The sequence below is a fragment of the Cajanus cajan genome, chromosome 2 (assembly GCF_000230855.2).
Source record: "Cajanus cajan strain Asha chromosome 2, NIPB_CcT2T_4, whole genome shotgun sequence".
In the NCBI taxonomy this organism is placed as follows: Eukaryota; Viridiplantae; Streptophyta; class Magnoliopsida; order Fabales; family Fabaceae; genus Cajanus; species Cajanus cajan.
This window is the reverse complement of record NC_138518.1, coordinates 49749064-49768056: the sequence shown is the minus strand read 5'-3', so window position 1 is coordinate 49768056 and position 18993 is coordinate 49749064. Positions and strand designations below refer to the sequence as shown.

Below are 18993 nucleotides of genomic sequence, written 5' to 3'. Positions count from 1 at the left end.
AAACGTTGTTCCTGCAAATTTTTCTGTGAAATTTTATCTGCAGGTAATACCTTCGTGGATAATATTTTTTTGCGAATTTTAAAATTCGCAAGAAATTTTCCTGCAAAAAAAAATTTGCAGGAAAGTTTCCTACAAAAAAAAATTTTGTAGGAAATTTTCTTGCGAATTTTTTCACAATAAATTTTGCAGAAATATTTTTTACAAAAAAAAAATAAGTAAATTACTATAAATTCTATCAATAATTTTTCAACTTTCAAATGCTCACAATGAATTCATCCAAAACATTTGTTTTCATGCCTCCAACATGTGATACATAATCTTTTAAATTTTAAGATTATAGATTATAAGTCTAACACTTAATCATACAAATCAACTTGTAAGGTAAGTGTTGCCCCCAACTTATATATTCTTTAATTGCTTTATTTTCAATCAATGTGGGACTTGAAGTTTTTTTAAAATATTAAACTTATAAATTTAAATATTTTTTTTATATTTTTCCTGGGGATTAAAATTTGCAGGAAAATCCGCAGGAAAAGTTACCTGCAAAATTTTTCTACCATTTAGTAAACATTACTTGCGAATTTATTTTTGCAAGAAAATATGCAAGAAACAAAATAAAATTCTTACAATATTTTCTGCAAATTTTTACCATAGAAAAAAATTTCTATAATTATTATAATTGTAGCAAAATTTGTAAGAAATATTTGTAAATTATTTTTTACAAATAAATTTGCAAAAGATTTCTGCGAATATTTTCTTGCAGGAAAATTTGCAAAAAAAATTTACAAATATTTTTTTTGCAAGAAAATACGCAAAAAATTTCTGCGAATATTTTTTTGCAAAAAAATTTGCAAGAAAAATGACACTTTTCTAGTAGTAGTGTAACCATAGCATAGAAGATCGTGTGCTCCATTTAAATCAAGTGCTATGATGTTGAGTTGAAAAAGAATTATACATAAAAGGAAGAAAAGGTCAGCTTTTTCAGCACACCATAGAGTACTTGGGGCACTTAGTATCTAACAATGCAGTGGAGGATAATTGAGGCTATGAGTACTTGGTCGTTACCTAGAAGTCTCAAACAGTTATGTGGGTTTCTAAGACTTACCAGGCACTACCATTGATTTATGGCAACTAATGTTGCCAATAGCAGTCTCTTACAGACCTTTTAAAGAATGGTTTCAAATGGAGTGAGACAACGGCAACAACTTTTGAAAAGCACAAAAAGTGTGATTATTGAAACACCGATTCCTCGCTTACCTGATTTAACAAAAGAGCTTGTAGTAGAGACTGATGCCTCCAAAGTGGGAGTAGGAGGAGTTTTGATGCAAGAAGGACACCCTATGGCATTCTTTAGCAAAAAAACTTGGGCCATGAATGATAGGAGCTTCAACCTACATATGAGAACTGCATGCTATAGTGGAAACAGTGACTAATGGCAACAATATTTGTTGGGCTGACATTTCATCAATCGAATCGGAATACATCTTTTGTACTTTTTTTTTTTTTATAGTTTTTACTTTTTACACTTTGTAATATTAAATTATTAATATTAATATACATGAAAAGACAAAAGTTTAATCTTGTTAGGGAAGTCAATTCTTTTTCTACTTTCATTCAAATTCCAACTCCAAACATTCAAGCTGCAGCCTTTGCAAGGGAAGGGAAGTGAGTGCTCAAGCTTTTACAGGCAGCAAGGGGAGCTTCTACAATTGCAAGTGCATCAAGTAACATTATTCTTTTTTTATTAAGATTATTTTCTATGATTGGTTTAGCAAGCACATTTTCTGGAAACAAAGGGAGCTTCTATGATTGGTTTGGCAAGCAAAAGGAAACAACACTTTTTTTTTTCTAGTTGTTTTAGCAAAGAAAAGAAGACAACATTTTATTGAAATCAACGGTTTTTTTTTTCTGGTTCTTCAAACACATCGTTGGAATTTTTTCAAAAACAGTACGTGCAGTAGCTAGCAATTTTGTTAGAAATTATTTGTTAATTAATTTATGTTGTCTTAGTGGAAATTGGAATAGCTAGTATTGGTAAACATTATGTGCAATAGGGATTATTTATTAAGTAAACATTACTTGCAACTCTTAAAGAAGAGGTACGATGTATTTATTTTTATGACATGAAAGAACGATGTGCATAGCTTAAATAAGAGGTACGATATATTTATCTTTTGTAATTTAATTTTTATTTAATATTTATTATTGAACTTTATTTCCTCCCCCTACCCCTCTTTCACATGGATTTCTAGATCCGTCCCTGCATGCAAAGAAAATTTAGCAGCAGATGCAATTTCATGACGTTGTGAAAACACAAGTGCCAACTTGCTTGCTTCAGTTTCTTCAGGCAAGTTTGAGTTCTTAGAACAACTGCAAAAAGAAAACTTGGAATGTAATGAGCTCAAGGAAATGCATGAGCAACTCCAAGAGGTTCACGACATTGATTAGTGCTATCAGGTTAACAATGGGATGTCGTATTACAATCACAGATAATTACTGATGCAAGAGTTCCATGAGACACCAACAAAAGGGCATGCAACGATCAATAGAACATTACTTTGTTTAAGTGCCAAATTTATTTATTTTTTGGTTGGAATACGAAATGATGTGAAGGAATTTGTTTTGAAATGCCTCACCTGCCAAACCATTAAATATTCCACAACAACACCAAATGGATTATACAACCTTTGGAGATGCATGAACACATATGGGAAGATGTGGTATTAGATTTTATTGTGGGGTAACAAATACGGGTTGTAACACTAGCATTTTGGTTGTCATTGATCGTGTCACAAAGTATGCATATATATTTTGGGTCTCTTCCACCTAATTATACAACTTCTAAGGTGGACAAATTGTTCACACAAATGGTGGTTAAGTCGCGTGGGATTCCACATATCATGGTCACTAACAAACAAGTATTTAGAGCAGTACCTCGGAGCATTCACGGCAGAACACCCGAAGAAATGGGTCAAGTTTTAAAATTGGGCTAAATTTTATTGTAATACTAGCCACCATTTTTCTATTGGTATGTGTTAAAGCAGTAAAACTTTTCCTTTATTTTTTACTGTTATAATTAATTATGATTGTTTGTGTACCTGCCTGGGGGTACACTCGTAATCTTCAGGGGAATATGAGGACCGAACGAGAGCTTCAGGTGGATTCTTCGGAGGGGGAGGTACCTGCAAAAGATACTCCGACGCTTAAGTCAGTGTGAGCACGATTTTCTAGGGTAATAAATGAACAGTGACATACCTTGTTATGTGTGACCTATTTATAGCATCTGACATGGGCCTGAGCGTGATGGGCCCTCTCAGATATTTACCAAATTAGGTAATACGGTACTAATTGGTCGTTAGGCTTTAATCATGTACTTACCTTTCTTGATTGTGATTACCGTTATGACTTGCTTAACCCTTCGGCAAGAGGCCGAGCCGTCTATTCAATACTAGTCGGAACGGCAAATGACCGAACCGTCTAGTCCGTATACGGCAGCCTGTATACTTCCGGTATGATCTATGTCGGAACGGTACTTGACCGAGCCGACTCGATGAGTGATGATGGTCCATATTGGCATTAACCAGACTGATGTCGGTTCTCGGCCTCATGCCGAGCCGACGTTGATGGTGATGCTTGTACGTGGCTATGCATGAGTGTCTGACGAAATGGCACGTGTTGGCCCACGTGACTGTCTCTCCGGTACACACAAGCCCCCCAGCCTTTGAGGAGCGAAGCGACGCGAAAGGTTAATGAAATAAAAACAGGATTTTTCAGTCGGTGTCTTGAAGAAGAAGCTGAGGGTTACAACTGATGGTGGGATATGAAGGGTTGTAACCGTTGGGCATTTGATGGCGTACGCGAGAAGTTATGGTGGGAAGCGAAGGGATATAACCGTTGGTCATTAATGACGCATGCAAAGTTGCGGCGGGAGGCGAAGGGTTGTGTCCGTTGGGCATTAATGACGCATGCGAAGAGTCGCGTATCCCGAACCGTTGGATCTAGATGATCCAACGGTATGCACGAGGGGGTGTCGTTTCAGGTGCTCATTAGAGACGCCTATAAATAAGTGTAAGGAGGTGAGGGCTCTTTCGTACAAATTCATTAGCTGCTCCGAGCCGAAGTTGTTTGGAAGCGTTTTGAGTATTATCAACGATAGGTCAAGCTCAACCATCAGGTACGTAATGGCTAATTTGGATGTTGTTAACATTGACTCTTCTGGGGACGAAGGGGAATCTAGGTTAAGGGCGACGCCGAACCAGGATGCACCATCGGCCTCGGCATCTAATGGGGACAATTCCGTGGAGTCGACTTCTGGGTCCGGTCATTCTCAAAGTGGGAGTGATTCGGCATCAGCTGTAGGTTCCGATGAGCAACCTAGTCGGGGTGGAGAATCATCAAGAGTGTTCCCTCCCATATCAACTCCGGGATATTCATGGGTGCACGGTGAGGTTGGTAGTGTATACTCTCGGTATACAAGTAAGAAATCTCTTGTGGATTTTGTATCGGCCGTGAAGTTTTTGGACTTTCCTGAAGATGAGGAGCCTTTTGCCATCTTCTTTCAACCGTGCCGAGGCGACGGGGTGTCAAATCCGGACTTTGTTTATTTGAGTCAGGGGACTTCTAAATACCCCTTTTTCTATGTGTATGATTATATGTTCCGGGATTTGAAGATATCTCTCCCGTTTGACAATTACTTCATGGGTATACTTCGGCTTTTGAATGTGGCGCCGAGTCAACTTCACCCGAACACCTGGGCCGCTATGCAAGGGTTCAGGCATTTGTGTCTGGGTCTCGGTCTCTCTCCTACTCCACATCTATTTTTGCATTTCTATACTTCTCGGCCGACGAGGAAGGCCAAGTGGCTGTCTTTGATTCGCCACAGTGACTGTCTGCTACAACCTTTCACCACCTCCTACAAAAAATTTAAAGTGGGATTTATGAAGGTGATGATTCGGCCGGAACCAGGGAAAAAGTATTTCTTTGACGCTGAGGGAAATCCACTATTTCCCTTCTACTGGACCCGGAAGCCGCGCAAGTATGACACGGTTTCCAAGTCACGCATGTCCCCAGAGGAGAGAGGAAGTCTTGATTTTTTAGACAAGTTGCCTCGGCCCTTACCATGCCCTCCTCTTGTCTGATTGTTTGATTCGGCCGATGTGGTCGAAGAATTAATCGGTATGGTATTTTTCCTACTTGTTTGAATTCAAGTGTTATCATTGATTTTGACTAATGATGTGCAGGTATAATGGCGGCTCATGATGATTTGGATATCCGCAACTTGCTTCGGAACCAACTAGCATCGAATACCGTGAATAGGCCTGCGCCCGCCGCGCGCGTGAATCAACCAGCTGGTCAAGGTAGCGGGGTCGGACCCACGTCTCGGCCGAAGAAGACCACCCGGCCCCAACCTGAAAAAAGAAGGCCTGACTCTAGGGCCGAGGAGGAGAGTCGCCGGGCGAAACAGCGCCGAGTGGCCAGCCCCCCTGTTCCCGAAAGCTTGTCGGCACCAAGTTTCTTGGCTGGCAATGTTAACGCTCAGGATTTCCTGAGTCAAGACCTGACCTCCGAGGTAGGCCAGGGGCTGCTGAGCCGAATGAGTTCGGCGCAGAAATGGAGCTTCTTTTGTGAGTTCCAAGTGCGCGCTGTGGCCATGGCACAGAGTATTGTCATGCAGCCGAACGGTGAGGCTGACGAGTTGCGCAAACAGCTAGCTGAGCAGGAGAAGTCTCTTCAAGAGACACTGGCTGCTTTGACCGATGCCCAGACGGCTAGTAGCAAGTACCAGGCCGAGGTGGATCGCCGAGGAAGAACCGCTGATGACTTGGCCCTAAAGGTACAGCGTCTCGAACTTGCTCTGAAGGGCGAGACTGATAAGGTGACAGCTCTGAGCAAGGAGCTGGATGCTGAAAAGGCTGCCTTTGGTGCTTATCAGGAAAAGGCGCGCGCCAAGGTTCTCAGTCAGCATCAGGCCGGTTTTGCTCAAGCTGCTCGGCAGGCTTGCTACTTCGGCGACTTTCCTCCTGACTTCCACCTGGACATGACAAAAGATTTTTTCCAAGGGAAGTTGGTGGATATGACCTCCATTCCACCTGATCAGGAAGCCGACGAGGAGGCTCCGGCTCGGCTAGCTGGGCCGAACGAAGAGGAGACTCTGAACGAGGAGGCTGCGCCTGAGGATGGTCCAGTTCAGGGGGAGCCAGAAGTAGTATCTTAAATGTTTTTTGTATTATGGGGCCGATAGCGCCTATTGATAATGTACCCTTCTCTTTTTTTTTTTTTTTTAATGAAATTTCTCCGTTCTTTATGTTATATACTGGCGTAAACTCTTGTGGTGATTAACAACTTAACTTGCGTGAGCCGTCTCCTTAGCCGAGAGATATCTCGGGAGGGAAGACTTGAATAATTTAATTAAAGCCACATCCTTGGCCGAGAGATATCTCGGGAGGGAAGACTTGGATAATTTAATTAAAGCCACATCCTTGGCCGAGAGATATCTCGGGAGGGAAGACTTGAATAATTAATTAAAGCCACATCCTTGGCCGAGAGATATCTCGGGAGGGAAGACTTGAATAATTTAATTAAAGCCACATCCTTGGCCGAGAGATATCTCGGGAGGGAAGACTTGAATAATTAAATAAAGCCACATCCTTGGCCGAGAGATATCTCGGGAGGGAAGACTTGAATAATTAATTAAAGCCACATCCTTGGCCGAGAGATATCTCGGGAGGGAAGACTTGAATAATTAATTAAAGCCACATCCTTGGCCGAGAGATATCTCGGGAGGGAAGACTTGAATAATTAATTAAAGCCACATCCTTGGCCGAGAGATATCTCGGGAGGGAAGACTTGAATAATTAATTAAAGCCACATCCTTGGCCGAGAGATATCTTGGGAGGAAAGACTTGAATAATTTAATTAAAGCATGAGTGATTGAATCGTGTTGTCATTGATAAATGGATGCCTCGTTAAAAACCTTGCCGGCCAAAACCTCTTTTCACTATTTTTCAAGAGGGAAAAAGACCGGTTCAAGGAAAAGAGTGCACCCTTAGAACGTTTACAAGTTTGTGAAATAGACAACTAGCTATAGTAAGTCTTCAAGTGCGTAGAGTTCCATGTTCGTGGGAGGACTTTGCCGGATAACTCTTCCAACTTGTATGCCCCGTTATGAAGAGCGTGTCGTACTCGAAACGGGCCGTCCCAATTGGCTGCCAGTTTGCCCTCAGACGGGTTGCGCCTTGCCGAGCCGGTTGCCCTCCATACAAGATCTCCGTCGTGAAATGTTCTTGGTTTGAGGTTAGAATTGAAGCGCCGACTCATGCGTTGCTTGCATGCTTCGGCTACTACCTGCGAATTGTCCCGTACTTCCTCAAGAACATCTAGTTCAGCCCGAAGAGATGCGTCATTGGAGTCCTCTTGAAAATGTTGTCGTCTGAATGATGGCTCCCCTACTTCAACCGGTATCATTGCGTCGGCACCATATGTTAGGCGAAAGGGGGTTTCTTTAGTGGTGGACTGTGGTGTACACCGGTATGCCCAGAGGACTCTGGTAATTCATCAGCCCATACTCCTTTTGCCGAGCCGAGTCTTCTTTTCAGTTCGGTAAGGATAACCTTGTTGGCCGCTTCGGCCTGGCCATTCGACTGAGGGTGCTCAACCGATGTGAACCTGTGCCGAATGCCAAGGTTTTCGAGGAATGAGTTGAACCTTTTGTCCGTGAATTGGAGACCGTTATCTGAAATGATGGCATATGGGATGCCGAAACGGGTGATGATGCTCTTCCATACAAACTTTTGGACGTTAGCAGCAGAGATGCAAGCAAGTGGCTCGGCCTCAATCCATTTTGTGAAGTAATCTACTGCCACGAGAAGGAACTTAGCTTGTCCCCTCGCCATGGGGAACGGGCCAAGTACGTCAATTCCCTGTCGCCACCGGCCCGAAACGGGCTTTCGGCACTCGCGAAGGATGGTTGGACTCTTTTATTTGTTTAAAAATATGGATTGCTAGAATGACTTATTCTCAAACTGAGACCTTGTCAAACGAGCAATTTTATTAAAAGGCTCACCAATCCATGTTAATCCCAAGCGGGACCCTCCATGGATTAGCGGTTTTCATAAAAAGGAAGGGTTCATGGAATCGCCACCAATGTTTTACTCAAAACATTGGAAAAAGAAGTTTAAGGCAATCGATTCAAAAATCGACTACGGCCATGACAACCAGAGTCGGGTAAGGGAGTCGGTTACGCGTGGGGAAGGTGTTAGCACCCCACAGCGCCCCTTTCGGGTTCCCTATGACAGATTATTTCTAAAAATAATAGTGCGAAATTACTAAATTACCCCTATTTATTCTAAACAATTATAACTTAACTATCTACATGATGACAGTTAAATATACACACAGAAAGCAGTAAAAGGAAGGTCTTAAGAAGAAACCTTTGAAGCGTGCTTTTATATTCAAGTAAAACTGGGAAGCTTTTTGGCGTTCCCTCGCTCTACAAGCCCGCTCGCTCCCTCCTAGAAAATTTTAACTATGGAAATCCGGAGGATTTCCCTTCGACTCAGTTCGAGACTCAAGCAAAGAGCTCAGAACTCGAGAACTTTGTCGGATTAACTCTCCGAGTGATTTCTAGGCAGAGCACTGCTCAAAAAAACCCAGAATACTCAAGAAGAGGGTTAAAACTCAGTGTGAAAGTGTCAAATGACGTCCAATTGACGTCATATTTATAGGGATGAGGCGCAGTACGGCCTCTGGGGGTCAATACGGCCCGTATTGAGTTTTTGAACTACAATACGGCCGTATTGAATTCAGTACGGCCGTATTGAAGTTCAAGAAACCTCAATACAGCCGTATTGAGTTCAGTGCGGCCGTATTGAAGTTCAAGAAACCTCAATACGGCCGTATTGAGTTCAGTGCGGTCGTAGTGAACTTCAATCCGGTCGTATTGAGTTCAGTGCGGCCGTATTGTAGTTCAAAATGTTCAATACGGCCGTACTGAACTTTTGGGAGGCCGTATTGGGCTTCATTCCCTCCACTTCCTTATTTTGAGCTTATTACAAGACCTCTAGACCTACAGAGAATCCTCCTAGGGCCTTCCATGAGTCCTTCTGGCTGACTTTCCTTCAGTCCTCAAGAGTCTTCAAGCTTTATTTCCGACCCGGACAATTTTAGGGGTCTACATTCCCCATAACGCAAACGGCCATGGAGAGCTGATACTGTGTAGTTCGGCGGCCGAGGCATGGATGAGATTTCCATGCCGTTGACACTGTATGCACCTCTTAACAAACTCAGCACAATCTCCTTTTAGAGTCGGCCAATAATAACCGGCTCGTGACACCTTTGCCGCAAGAGTTCGGCCTCCGGAATGGGATCCGCAAATACCTTCGTGAACTTCCCTCATCACATAGTCGGCCTGGAGATTGTCAATACACTTAAGCAACGGGGTGGAGAATCCGCGCCTGTAGAGTTCGCCGGCTATGATGGAGTACCGAGCTGCTTGGGTTCGCAATTTTCTGGCTTCCACCGAATCAGTTGGCAATTCTCCTTGGAGGATGAAGTTCCGAATAGGAGTCAGCCAGCTTGGAACTTCGACCTCGGCAGCCATGCACTCGACGGCCACACTTGGAGAGGGGACTTTGAGGTGAATTGTTGTTCTTAGCTGTCCCGGCTTTCTGGTGCTGGCGAGCCGAGCTAACTGATCGGCTCGTTCGTTGTTACTTCTTGGAATATTCCGAATTTGAACCTCGGTGAAATCATCTTTGAGTTTTCGGAAGAGGTGATAATACTGCAACAAATTAGCATCTTTGACTTGAAAGTTGTCGTTGACTTGTTCGGCGACTACTTTCGAGTCGGTCCAGCATATGACCTTCTTAACATTCATCTCTCCAGACTTTGAGTACCGTCTCTCCAGACTTTGAGTACCGTCTCTCCAGACTCTGAGTACCGTCTCTCCAGACTCTGAGTACCGTCTCTCCAGACTCTGAGTACCGTCTCTCCAGACTTTGAGTATCGTCTCTCCAGACTCTGAGTACCGTCTCTCCAGACTTTGAGTATCGTCTCTCCAGACTTTGAGTACCGTCTCTCCAGACTCTGAGTACCGTCTCTCCAGACTTTGAGTACCGTCTCTCCAGACTTTGAGTACCGTCTCTCCAGACTTTGAGTACCGTCTCTCCAGACTTTGAGTACCGTCTCTCCAGACTTTGAGTACCGTCTCTCCAGACTTTGAGTACCGTCTCTCCAGACTTTGAGTACCGTCTCTCCAGACTTTGCTTCGGTTGTCTCTGACGACCTAGGCAACTGAGTTTGCCCTCTCCAGGGTCTGCGTCCGTGTCTTCTGATCACTTCGGCAATGCGAGTTTACCCTCTCCAGGGATCTGAGATGATTTTTTGTCTCCACAGTCCACTATGCTGCTTCGATGGTTTTTCTGATTTTGTGCCACTGAGGGCTGGATAACGCAGGGATCCGTCTAGGGGATGTGCAGTCATTCATAGGTTCTTGTGCCCCAACTTGCATTTGCATAGTTGGTACCCATGGGGAATTTCTGACTCCTTGGGGTGCAGACACAGATGCTCTTCTTGAATTGAGCGATGCCTTATGTTTGGCTGACGTCCTTTGACGTTGGTGGAGTATCCCGGTTATCCTTATTCGGGTATCTCTTTTGGATTTTCTGATTTTTGCTGCCTCTGTGTAGGCTGTTATCCGCTGTGGGATTCTGTCATTCAATTCTTGACTGGCCTCTTCTGTTAGGCAAATCATCTTGATGTTCGGTGTTTTGGCTGGATGCCGAATTCCGCTTGGGGAATATTTATTGATATTTTTTATTTTTCTCCTTTTGTAGGGGTGCCTCTTGAGTAGGCGACTGGGGATTTGGGGATCTTATGTATCCCAGAGTATTATTTAGGAAGCCTCTGCAGGCTTAGCCTCACTCAGCGCTTGAGTCAGAGAGCTATCTTCCACTGAGGAAGTTTCAAGTCCTTTGACTGAATATTTTGCTTGGATGATCGCGCTTCCATTGGGGATTTTGACGATCTTGCTTTGATAGCTCTCGCTGGGGATTTGTTCCATGAGCTTAAGCTGAGGTTTCTCTGGGGAGTATTATTTCTGCGAGCCTCTCCAGGCTCAGTTATTCTGAGAGAGTATTATTTCGGCGAGCCTCTCCAGGCTCAATTATTCTAAGAGGGAGTATTGTTTCTGCAAGCCTCTCCAGGCTCAATTATTCTGAGAGAGTATTATTTCGGCGAGCCTCTCCAGGCTGAATTATTCTGAAGGAGTATTATTTCGGCAAGCCTCTCCAGGCTCAGTTATTCTGAAGGAGTATTATTTCGGCAAGCCTCTCCAGGCTCAGTTATTCTGTATGAAGAAGGAGTATTATTTCGGCAAGCCTCTCCAGGCTCAGTTATTTCTGAGAGAGTATTATTTCGGCAAGCCTCTCCAGGCTCAGTTATTCTGTACAATTTGTTGGGTTTTCTGTATTTTGCCTTTTTTGTTGATTTTTGGCTTTTTCTGTATTTTGCCTTTTTTGTCGATTTTTTGGCTTTTTCTGTATTTTTGCCTTTTTGTCGTTTTTTTGGCCTTTGTTGACTGCTGTCATACACAAGCAATTTTCTATTTTTTCTATTTTATGCAATTGCCTCATGATAAGGTCTTTGAATGTGCAACTAATGTGTGTGTGATGCACAAAAATGCAAGTTAATTTTGTTGATGTTTTTTTTTTAGAAAATGAATGGCTCTCCCTATCCTCTTCTTCTTTGGAGGAGTTTCTGTCATAGACGCGAGGGAGGATTTTTCTGAGCCTTTTATGCAGGAGATTACGGATTTTATAGGAACCCCTCCAATTTTCTTTATTGACTGATTATTAAAGGAATTTCGTACAATTTTTATGAAATACCAATTTTAGAGGCATAATCACATGGTCAAGAGAGAAGAGAAAATGAATAGATATTTTATTGATATTCACAAGTGTTTTTACAGAAAGATATACAGAAGGAATTTCTGAAGAATGGCTGGCCAGGGTAGGCTATATACATTGGGCTTAACAATTATATCTGTAATTGTTGCTCTTTACATTCCCCTAGTTGCTTCGGGTGAGATGCCTGAGCCAGGAGTGTAGATGCTGCAAGACGCTTGCTTCTAGAAGATAATCACTTGAGCCGCCTTTCGGTTTTCGATTCAAGTGATCGTTGCTTGCTTTGTTTTTGTATCTTATTCTTTTGCCCCTAATTTTTGCCTAGGACATATCCTAGCGGGGATAAATTCGCCTTTGTTTTGCCTAGTACCCTTGTACTGGCGGGCTTTTTATTTTGCCCTAACTTTTGCCTAGGACGCCCTTTTTGGGTTTTCATCCTAGCGGGCCTATCCAAGCAACGTCTTCAAGCATAGTACTTCTTTACCACGTCAGCGTTGACTGGGTATCGAAGTTCTTTTCCATCCATGTCTGTGAGGATCAGTGCTCCTCCTGAGAAGGCTCGTTTTACCACGTATGGTCCTCCGTGATTTGGGGCACACTTTCCGATTTTGTCCTTTTGAGTTGGTAGCAATTTCTTCATTACCAACTCTCCCTCATGGTAGACTCGAGGGTGGACTTTCTTGTCAAAAGCCTTTTTGATCTTCCTCTGATAGGCTTGACCATGGCATATGGCGTTCAGCCGTTTTTCTTCAATGAGGTTCAACTGGTCATACCGGCTTTGAACCCATTCTGCTTCGGAAAGTTTTGCTTCCATGATTACCCTTAGGGAAGGTATTTCGACTTCGACGGGTAGCACTGCCTCCATCCCATAGACGAGGGAGAATGGAGTAGCTCTTGTAGATGTGCGTACAGAAGTCCTATAACCATGGAAAGCGAAGGGTAACATCTCGTGCCAGTCTTTAAATGAGACAACCATCTTTTGCACTATTTTCTTGATGTTCTTATTGGTTGCCTTGACTGCCCCATTCATCTTTGGCCGATATGGGGAAGAGTTATGGTGTTGGATCTTGAATTCTTGGCACAGTTCTTCCACCATTTTGTTGTTCAGATTAGATCCATTATCAGTGATGATTTATTTCTCTGTGCTTCCACTAGATTATCCTAAAATCTTTTGGGACAAGAGAGAAAAGAAAAGAAAGATATTTTTGTTCTGAAGTTTGTGTTTTAGAGGGGATTTATTTTTCAAAAATGGTTTTTGTAAGAATGGATGGCCAAGGTAGGCTTATGTGTTTAGGCTTGTTTGATTAAACACTTATGAAGTTAAAAAGTCGTGTTGTGATTCGACAACTTGGATAGCTTCCCTTGAACCTTTCTTGAATTCGGCTCGTGGTACCATCATGGATTTCTTTTGTTTTTTTTTATTGTCCTTATTTTTGCCTGAAACACCCTTTTGTGGTGTTTTAGCGGACTTTTGTTTTTTGTTTATTTTGCAACCCTAATTTTTGCCTAGGTCACCCTTTCGTGCGATTCCTAGCGGGTTCTTTGCTCTTATTTTTACGCATCCCCCTTTTTGGGTTTTCTGCCGAGCTTCTTTTATTTTAAAGGATTTATTTTTATCCATGATGGCACTTGTCGAGGCCAAGGGAAGGTGCTCCAAGTTGTCACACACACTTCCACATAAAAAAATGATGCGGGTTTATTATTATTAAGATGATTTTAACCTCATTCATGTTTATTCAAACAGGGTTAAAAATAATGTGGTTTAGAATTTTATTATAAGCAAGAAAAGAAGCAATGAAGAATGATTTTATTATAATCATAGCGGAAACATGTGTCCTTATTTCATCACTGATATGGGTCCCAATGTTGACCTCTTATATCTCTCGGCCATGCCCCAAATTCACAGTCTCCAATTTCTCTTGACGAGTTGGAGTAGGCGAGCTCCTCGTTCTAGTAGTCTTTGCAGATCCGGAGAGATGGCCTCCTCATCGCTATCCGACTCAACCCATTCATCCTCAACTTTCGGATCCCGGTCAGAGCGAACAATTACAGACATAATTATTTTATTGGTTCTGTTTAGGTTTAGAATTATTAATGTTAATGAGGAAAGAGAGAAAAGAACAAAAGAGAGAGTGATGTGTGAAAAATGCCTCTTTATTGATATGTATTAAAACTGTGCAAAAACCCTTATTTACATGAAAAGGTTCTCATGATCTCGGGTACTGATCATGAGTCCCTAAAAGAGAAAAGAAAAATGTGGAGGGGTCCTATCGTGGCTTGCCCTTCTCTCTACTCCTGCTTTGGCAGAGGGTTCTTGCTCACGTCGGGCGCTGTCGAATCGAAAGTGACCCATCCAGCATCAATAAGGCTTTGGACCTTGTGTTTGAGAGCTAAACAGTTCTCCGTTGAATGCCCTGGTGCCCCCGAATGGTATAAACATTTGTCCTGTGGCTTGTACCAATCGGGGTAAGGTGGGTCGATCTTTCTTGGTGGAACATCAGCTAGAAGTTTGGCTTCTACTAGCTTCGGCAGGAGATCGCTGTAGGTGGTCGGAAGTTTATCAAACTTCTTCACAGGGGTGAATTGCGATCTTCCTGACTTCGAAGTGGAAGAAGACGAAGAGATAGTTACGGCGTTGACTCCTCCTTCCTTCTTCTTCCCGAAGGTCTTCTTAGCTTCAAATGATTGGGGAGGCTTAGCTAACTTCCCACTTTTCAGCCCTTGTTCCACTCTTTCTCCAATGGTGATGATGTCCGAGAAGAGCGTTGTCGTGTTCCCTATCATCTTGTCATAATAGGGTCCGGTCAACGAGTTTATGAACAAGGACACCGTCTCCTTATCTGACAGCGGGGGCTCTATTTGTGCCGCCAACTCCCTCCATCGTTGGGCATACGCCTTGAAGGATTCATCGTTCTTTTTACTCAAGGCTTGAAGATCTGACCTATCGGGTGTTAGGTCGATGTTGTATTTGTAGCGCTTGAGAAAGGCGTCGGCCAACTGCCTCCATGTGTGTACTAGATTTCCATCTAGCTGCATATACCAGTTGAGCGCGGTATCAGCCAAGCTCTCTTGGAAGCAGTGGATCAAGAGCTTTTCGTTTGTGGCATATGCAGCCATCTTTCGGCAGTACATGGTGAGATGACTCTTGGGGCAAGTCGATCCCACGTATCTCGGGAAATCTGGCACTTTAAATTTAGGAGGAAATTGAATATCCCTCACTAAGCACATGTCGGCGGCATCTTTAATATCGAAATCATGCCCCTCCATAGCCCTTAGCCGATCCTCTAGGGCGTGGAATTGTTCCTTTGAAACTTCGGGCTCTTTAATCATAATTCCAGCCCCAATAGGTATGGCGTGCGGAGGCTCTTCTTCGTGCACCTCCTCTTCCTCATGATGGAACCCATGGTCACTGTGGCTTGATCCATGGAAGTTATGTTGACGCATGAGTTCCATCATTTGCGCCATCTGCTCTTTAAGCTGTGAAAGCTCGGTTGTGAGCTTCTTATTTTGCTCCTCCAATGCTTCCATTTTCTTGATTTTCTGCGCGCGTGTGAGGACAGAGAGATGACCAGCCACTTTCTAAAATGAATGTTTTATTCTAATTAGTTTATTCATGGTATGAATACACTCTCGATGTGAGCTTGATAAGACTCCATCTTTAAGGCGCTGCTTTTTTAAGATGAAGGTTTATCACCCTCCCTAGCCTATGATCTCTCCCCAACGGAGAATCTCAATAGTCATGGGTCCCTTTTACTCACATCGAGAGGGTATTGGTGATCCTAAAATGAATAATTGATGAGGATGCATGAGGTCTTATTGGCAATGATGTACATGCTCCTCGCTTTTTATTATATTTTCACACATGGTCTTTTCTCTCATGTCATGGCATTTTCATACATGGGGATTTATTCTTAGACCTTATCACGAGGTTATTTATTAATGCACAAACAATTGCACATAAGCATTTACACAAACAATTCACTCATCCACGAACAGTCACGAGCGAATCACGAGGTAGGGGTTTCCTGCAGAAAGGTGCATAGTCAAGGTGGTTCTAACTGTTCTCACCGGTCTGAGGCCCCCAAGGTGCCCCCATTATAGGGACCCAATTCCTCTCGTCGTAAGTCGATGGAAAGCTCCAACGCACTGTCGGACTCGAGTTCATGGTTATCACCTTGAGTGATGCTTTCCGACAACGGTCTACGGGCACCTATAGACCCATTCGACAACCGGCCGTACTAACATCCACTCCCTATGGCTTACCACTCATGCCCCCGGGTATAGAGGGAACTGTTGTGTGCAAAGGTTTGTGTGCAGTTTTTATTTCAAACATTTGCGAAAATTTAAACATACAACAGTTATTTAAAGCCAAATAGATAAAGCATGTTATCATACAAGTAAGGGGTAATAAAGTAATTTTAAACTATTATTTTAAAAATAATCCATCACTAAATGGGACTGACTCTCGAAGCTTCCCCAGTGAAGTCGCCATCTGTCGCCACCGGCCCGAAACGGGCTTTCGGCACTCGCGAAGGATGGTTGGACTCTTTTATTTGTTTAAAAATATGGATTGCTAGAATGACTTATTCTCAAACTGAGACCTTGTCAAACGAGCAATTTTATTAAAAGGCTCACCAATCCATGTTAATCCCAAGCGGGACCCTCCATGGATTAGCGGTTTTCATAAAAAGGAAGGGTTCATGGAGTCGCCACCAATGTTTTACTCAAAACATTGGAAAAAGAAGTTTAAGGCAATCGATTCAAAAATCGACTTCGGCCATGACAACCAGAGTCGGGTAAGGGAGTCGGTTACGCGTGGGGAAGGTGTTAGCACCCCACAGCGCCCCTTTCGGGTTCCCTATGACAGATTATTTCTAAAAATAATAGTGCGAAATTACAAAATTACCCCTATTTATTCTAAACAATTATAACTTAACTATCTACATGATGACAGTTAAATATACACACAGAAAGCAGTAAAAGGAAGGTCTTAAGAAGAAACCTTTGAAGCGTGCTTTTATATTCAAGTAAAACTGGGAAGCTTTTTGGCGTTCCCTCGCTCTACAAGCCCGCTCGCTCCCTCCTAGAAAATTTTAACTATGGAAATCCGGAGGATTTCCCTTCGACTCAGTTCGAGACTCAAGCAAAGAGCTCAGAACTCGAGAACTTTGTCGGATCAACTCTCCGAGTGATTTCTAGGCAGGGCACTGCTCAAAAAAACCCAGAATACTCAAGAAGAGGGTTAAAACTCAGTGTGAAAGTGTCAAATGACGTCCAATTGACGTCATATTTATAGGGATGAGGCGCAGTACGGCCTCTGGGGGTCAATACGGCCCGTATTGAGTTTTTGAACTACAATACGGCCGTATTGAATTCAGTACGGCCGTATTGAAGTTCAAGAAACCTCAATACAGCCGTATTGAGTTCAGTGCGGCCGTATTGAAGTTCAAGAAACCTCAATACGGCCGTATTGAGTTCAGTGCGGCCGTAGTGAACTTCAATTCGGTCGTATTGAGTTCAGTGCGGCCGTATTGTAGTTCAAAATGTTCAATACGGCCGTACTGAACTTTTGGGAGGCCGTATTGGGCTTCATTCCCTCCACTTCCTTATTTTGAGCTTATTACAAGACCTCTAGACCTACAGAGAATCCTCCTAGGGCCTTCCATGAGTCCTTCTGGCTGACTTTCCTTCAGTCCTCAAGAGTCTTCAAGCTTTATTTCCGACCCGGACAATTTTAGGGGTCTACATTCCCCATAACGCAAACGGCCATGGAGAGCTGATACTGTGTAGTTCGGCGGCCGAGGCATGGATGAGATTTCCATGCCGTTGACACTGTATGCACCTCTTAACAAACTCAGCACAATCTCCTTTTAGAGTCGGCCAATAATAACCGGCTCGTGACACCTTTGCCGCAAGAGTTCGGCCTCCGGAATGGGATCCGCAGATACCTTCGTGAACTTCCCTCATCACATAGTCGGCCTGGAGATTGTCAATACACTTAAGCAACGGGGTGGAGAATCCGCGCCTGTAGAGTTCGCCGGCTATGATGGAGTACCGAGCTGCTTAGGTTCGCAATTTTCTGGCTTCCACCGAATCAGTTGGCAATTCTCCTTGGAGGATGAAGTTCCGAATAGGAGTCAGCCAGCTTGGAAGTTCGACCTCGGCAGCCATGCACTCGACGGCCACACTTGGAGAGGGGACTTCGAGGTGAATTGTTGTTCTTAGCTGTCCCGGCTTTCTGGTGCTGGCGAGCCGAGCTAACTGATCGGCTCGTTCGTTGTTACTTCTTGGAATATTCCGAATTTGAACCTCGGTGAAATCATCTTTGAGTTTTCGGAAGAGGTGATAATACTGCAACAAATTAGCATCTTTGACTTGAAAGTTGTCGTTGACTTGTTCGGCGACTACTTTCGAGTCGGTCCAGCATATGACCTTCTTAACATTCATCTCTGTTGCTAGTCTAAGTCCGGCTATTAAAGCTTCATACTCGGCCTGGTTATTGGACGCGCGGAAGCCGAACCGAAGGGATTGCTCAATTGTGATGCCCGAAGGATTAGCGAGGATTATGCCCGCACCACTACCTTGGGCGTTAGATGATCCATCCACATGAAGGATCCAAGGTTGGTCTTCGAAAGATCCTGGAGGAGTGAGCTTATTGACGAAATCTACCAAGTGTTGTGATTTAATAGGGCCCCTCGGCTCGAAGGATATGTCAAATTCGGATAACTCAACCGACCACGCCATCATTCGGCCGGCAATTTCTGGCTTCCGAAGGACCTTTGCGATCGGACAGTCGGTTCGGACGACAACCTTATGGCTTTGAAAGTATTGTCTCAACCGTCGGGCGGCGTAGACGAGTCCTAGGGCAACCTTCTCGAGCAATTGATAACGTCGCTCGGCGTCTTGCAACGTCCGACTAATAAAATAGATGAGCTGTTGACCTTGGTTTTCTTGCATCATAACGGCACTGATGGAGCTGTCCGAAACCGACAAATAGATAATCATGTCTGCATCGACGACCGGTTTACATAATACTGGGGGCATGCCGAGCCGGTTTTTAAACTGCTGAAAAGCTTCTTCACACCCTTGGGTC

The 18993-nt window shown here is 43.5% G+C and overlaps 2 protein-coding genes across 2 annotated transcripts; both read right to left on the bottom strand.

Moving 5' to 3' along the window:
• Positions 1–9169: 9169 nt before the first annotated feature.
• LOC145955011 (uncharacterized) lies at positions 9170–9874 on the bottom strand. Its single transcript, XM_083069705.1, has one exon. The coding sequence runs from the start codon at positions 9872–9874 to the stop codon at positions 9170–9172; it is 705 nt and encodes a 234-aa protein (XP_082925831.1).
• An 8089-nt stretch (positions 9875–17963) lies between these two features.
• On the bottom strand, positions 17964–18905 carry LOC145955010 (uncharacterized). The gene has a single exon (XM_083069704.1). It carries the CDS (start codon positions 18903–18905, stop codon positions 17964–17966), a length of 942 nt encoding a protein of 313 aa, XP_082925830.1.
• Between the last annotated feature and the right edge of the window lie 88 nt (positions 18906–18993).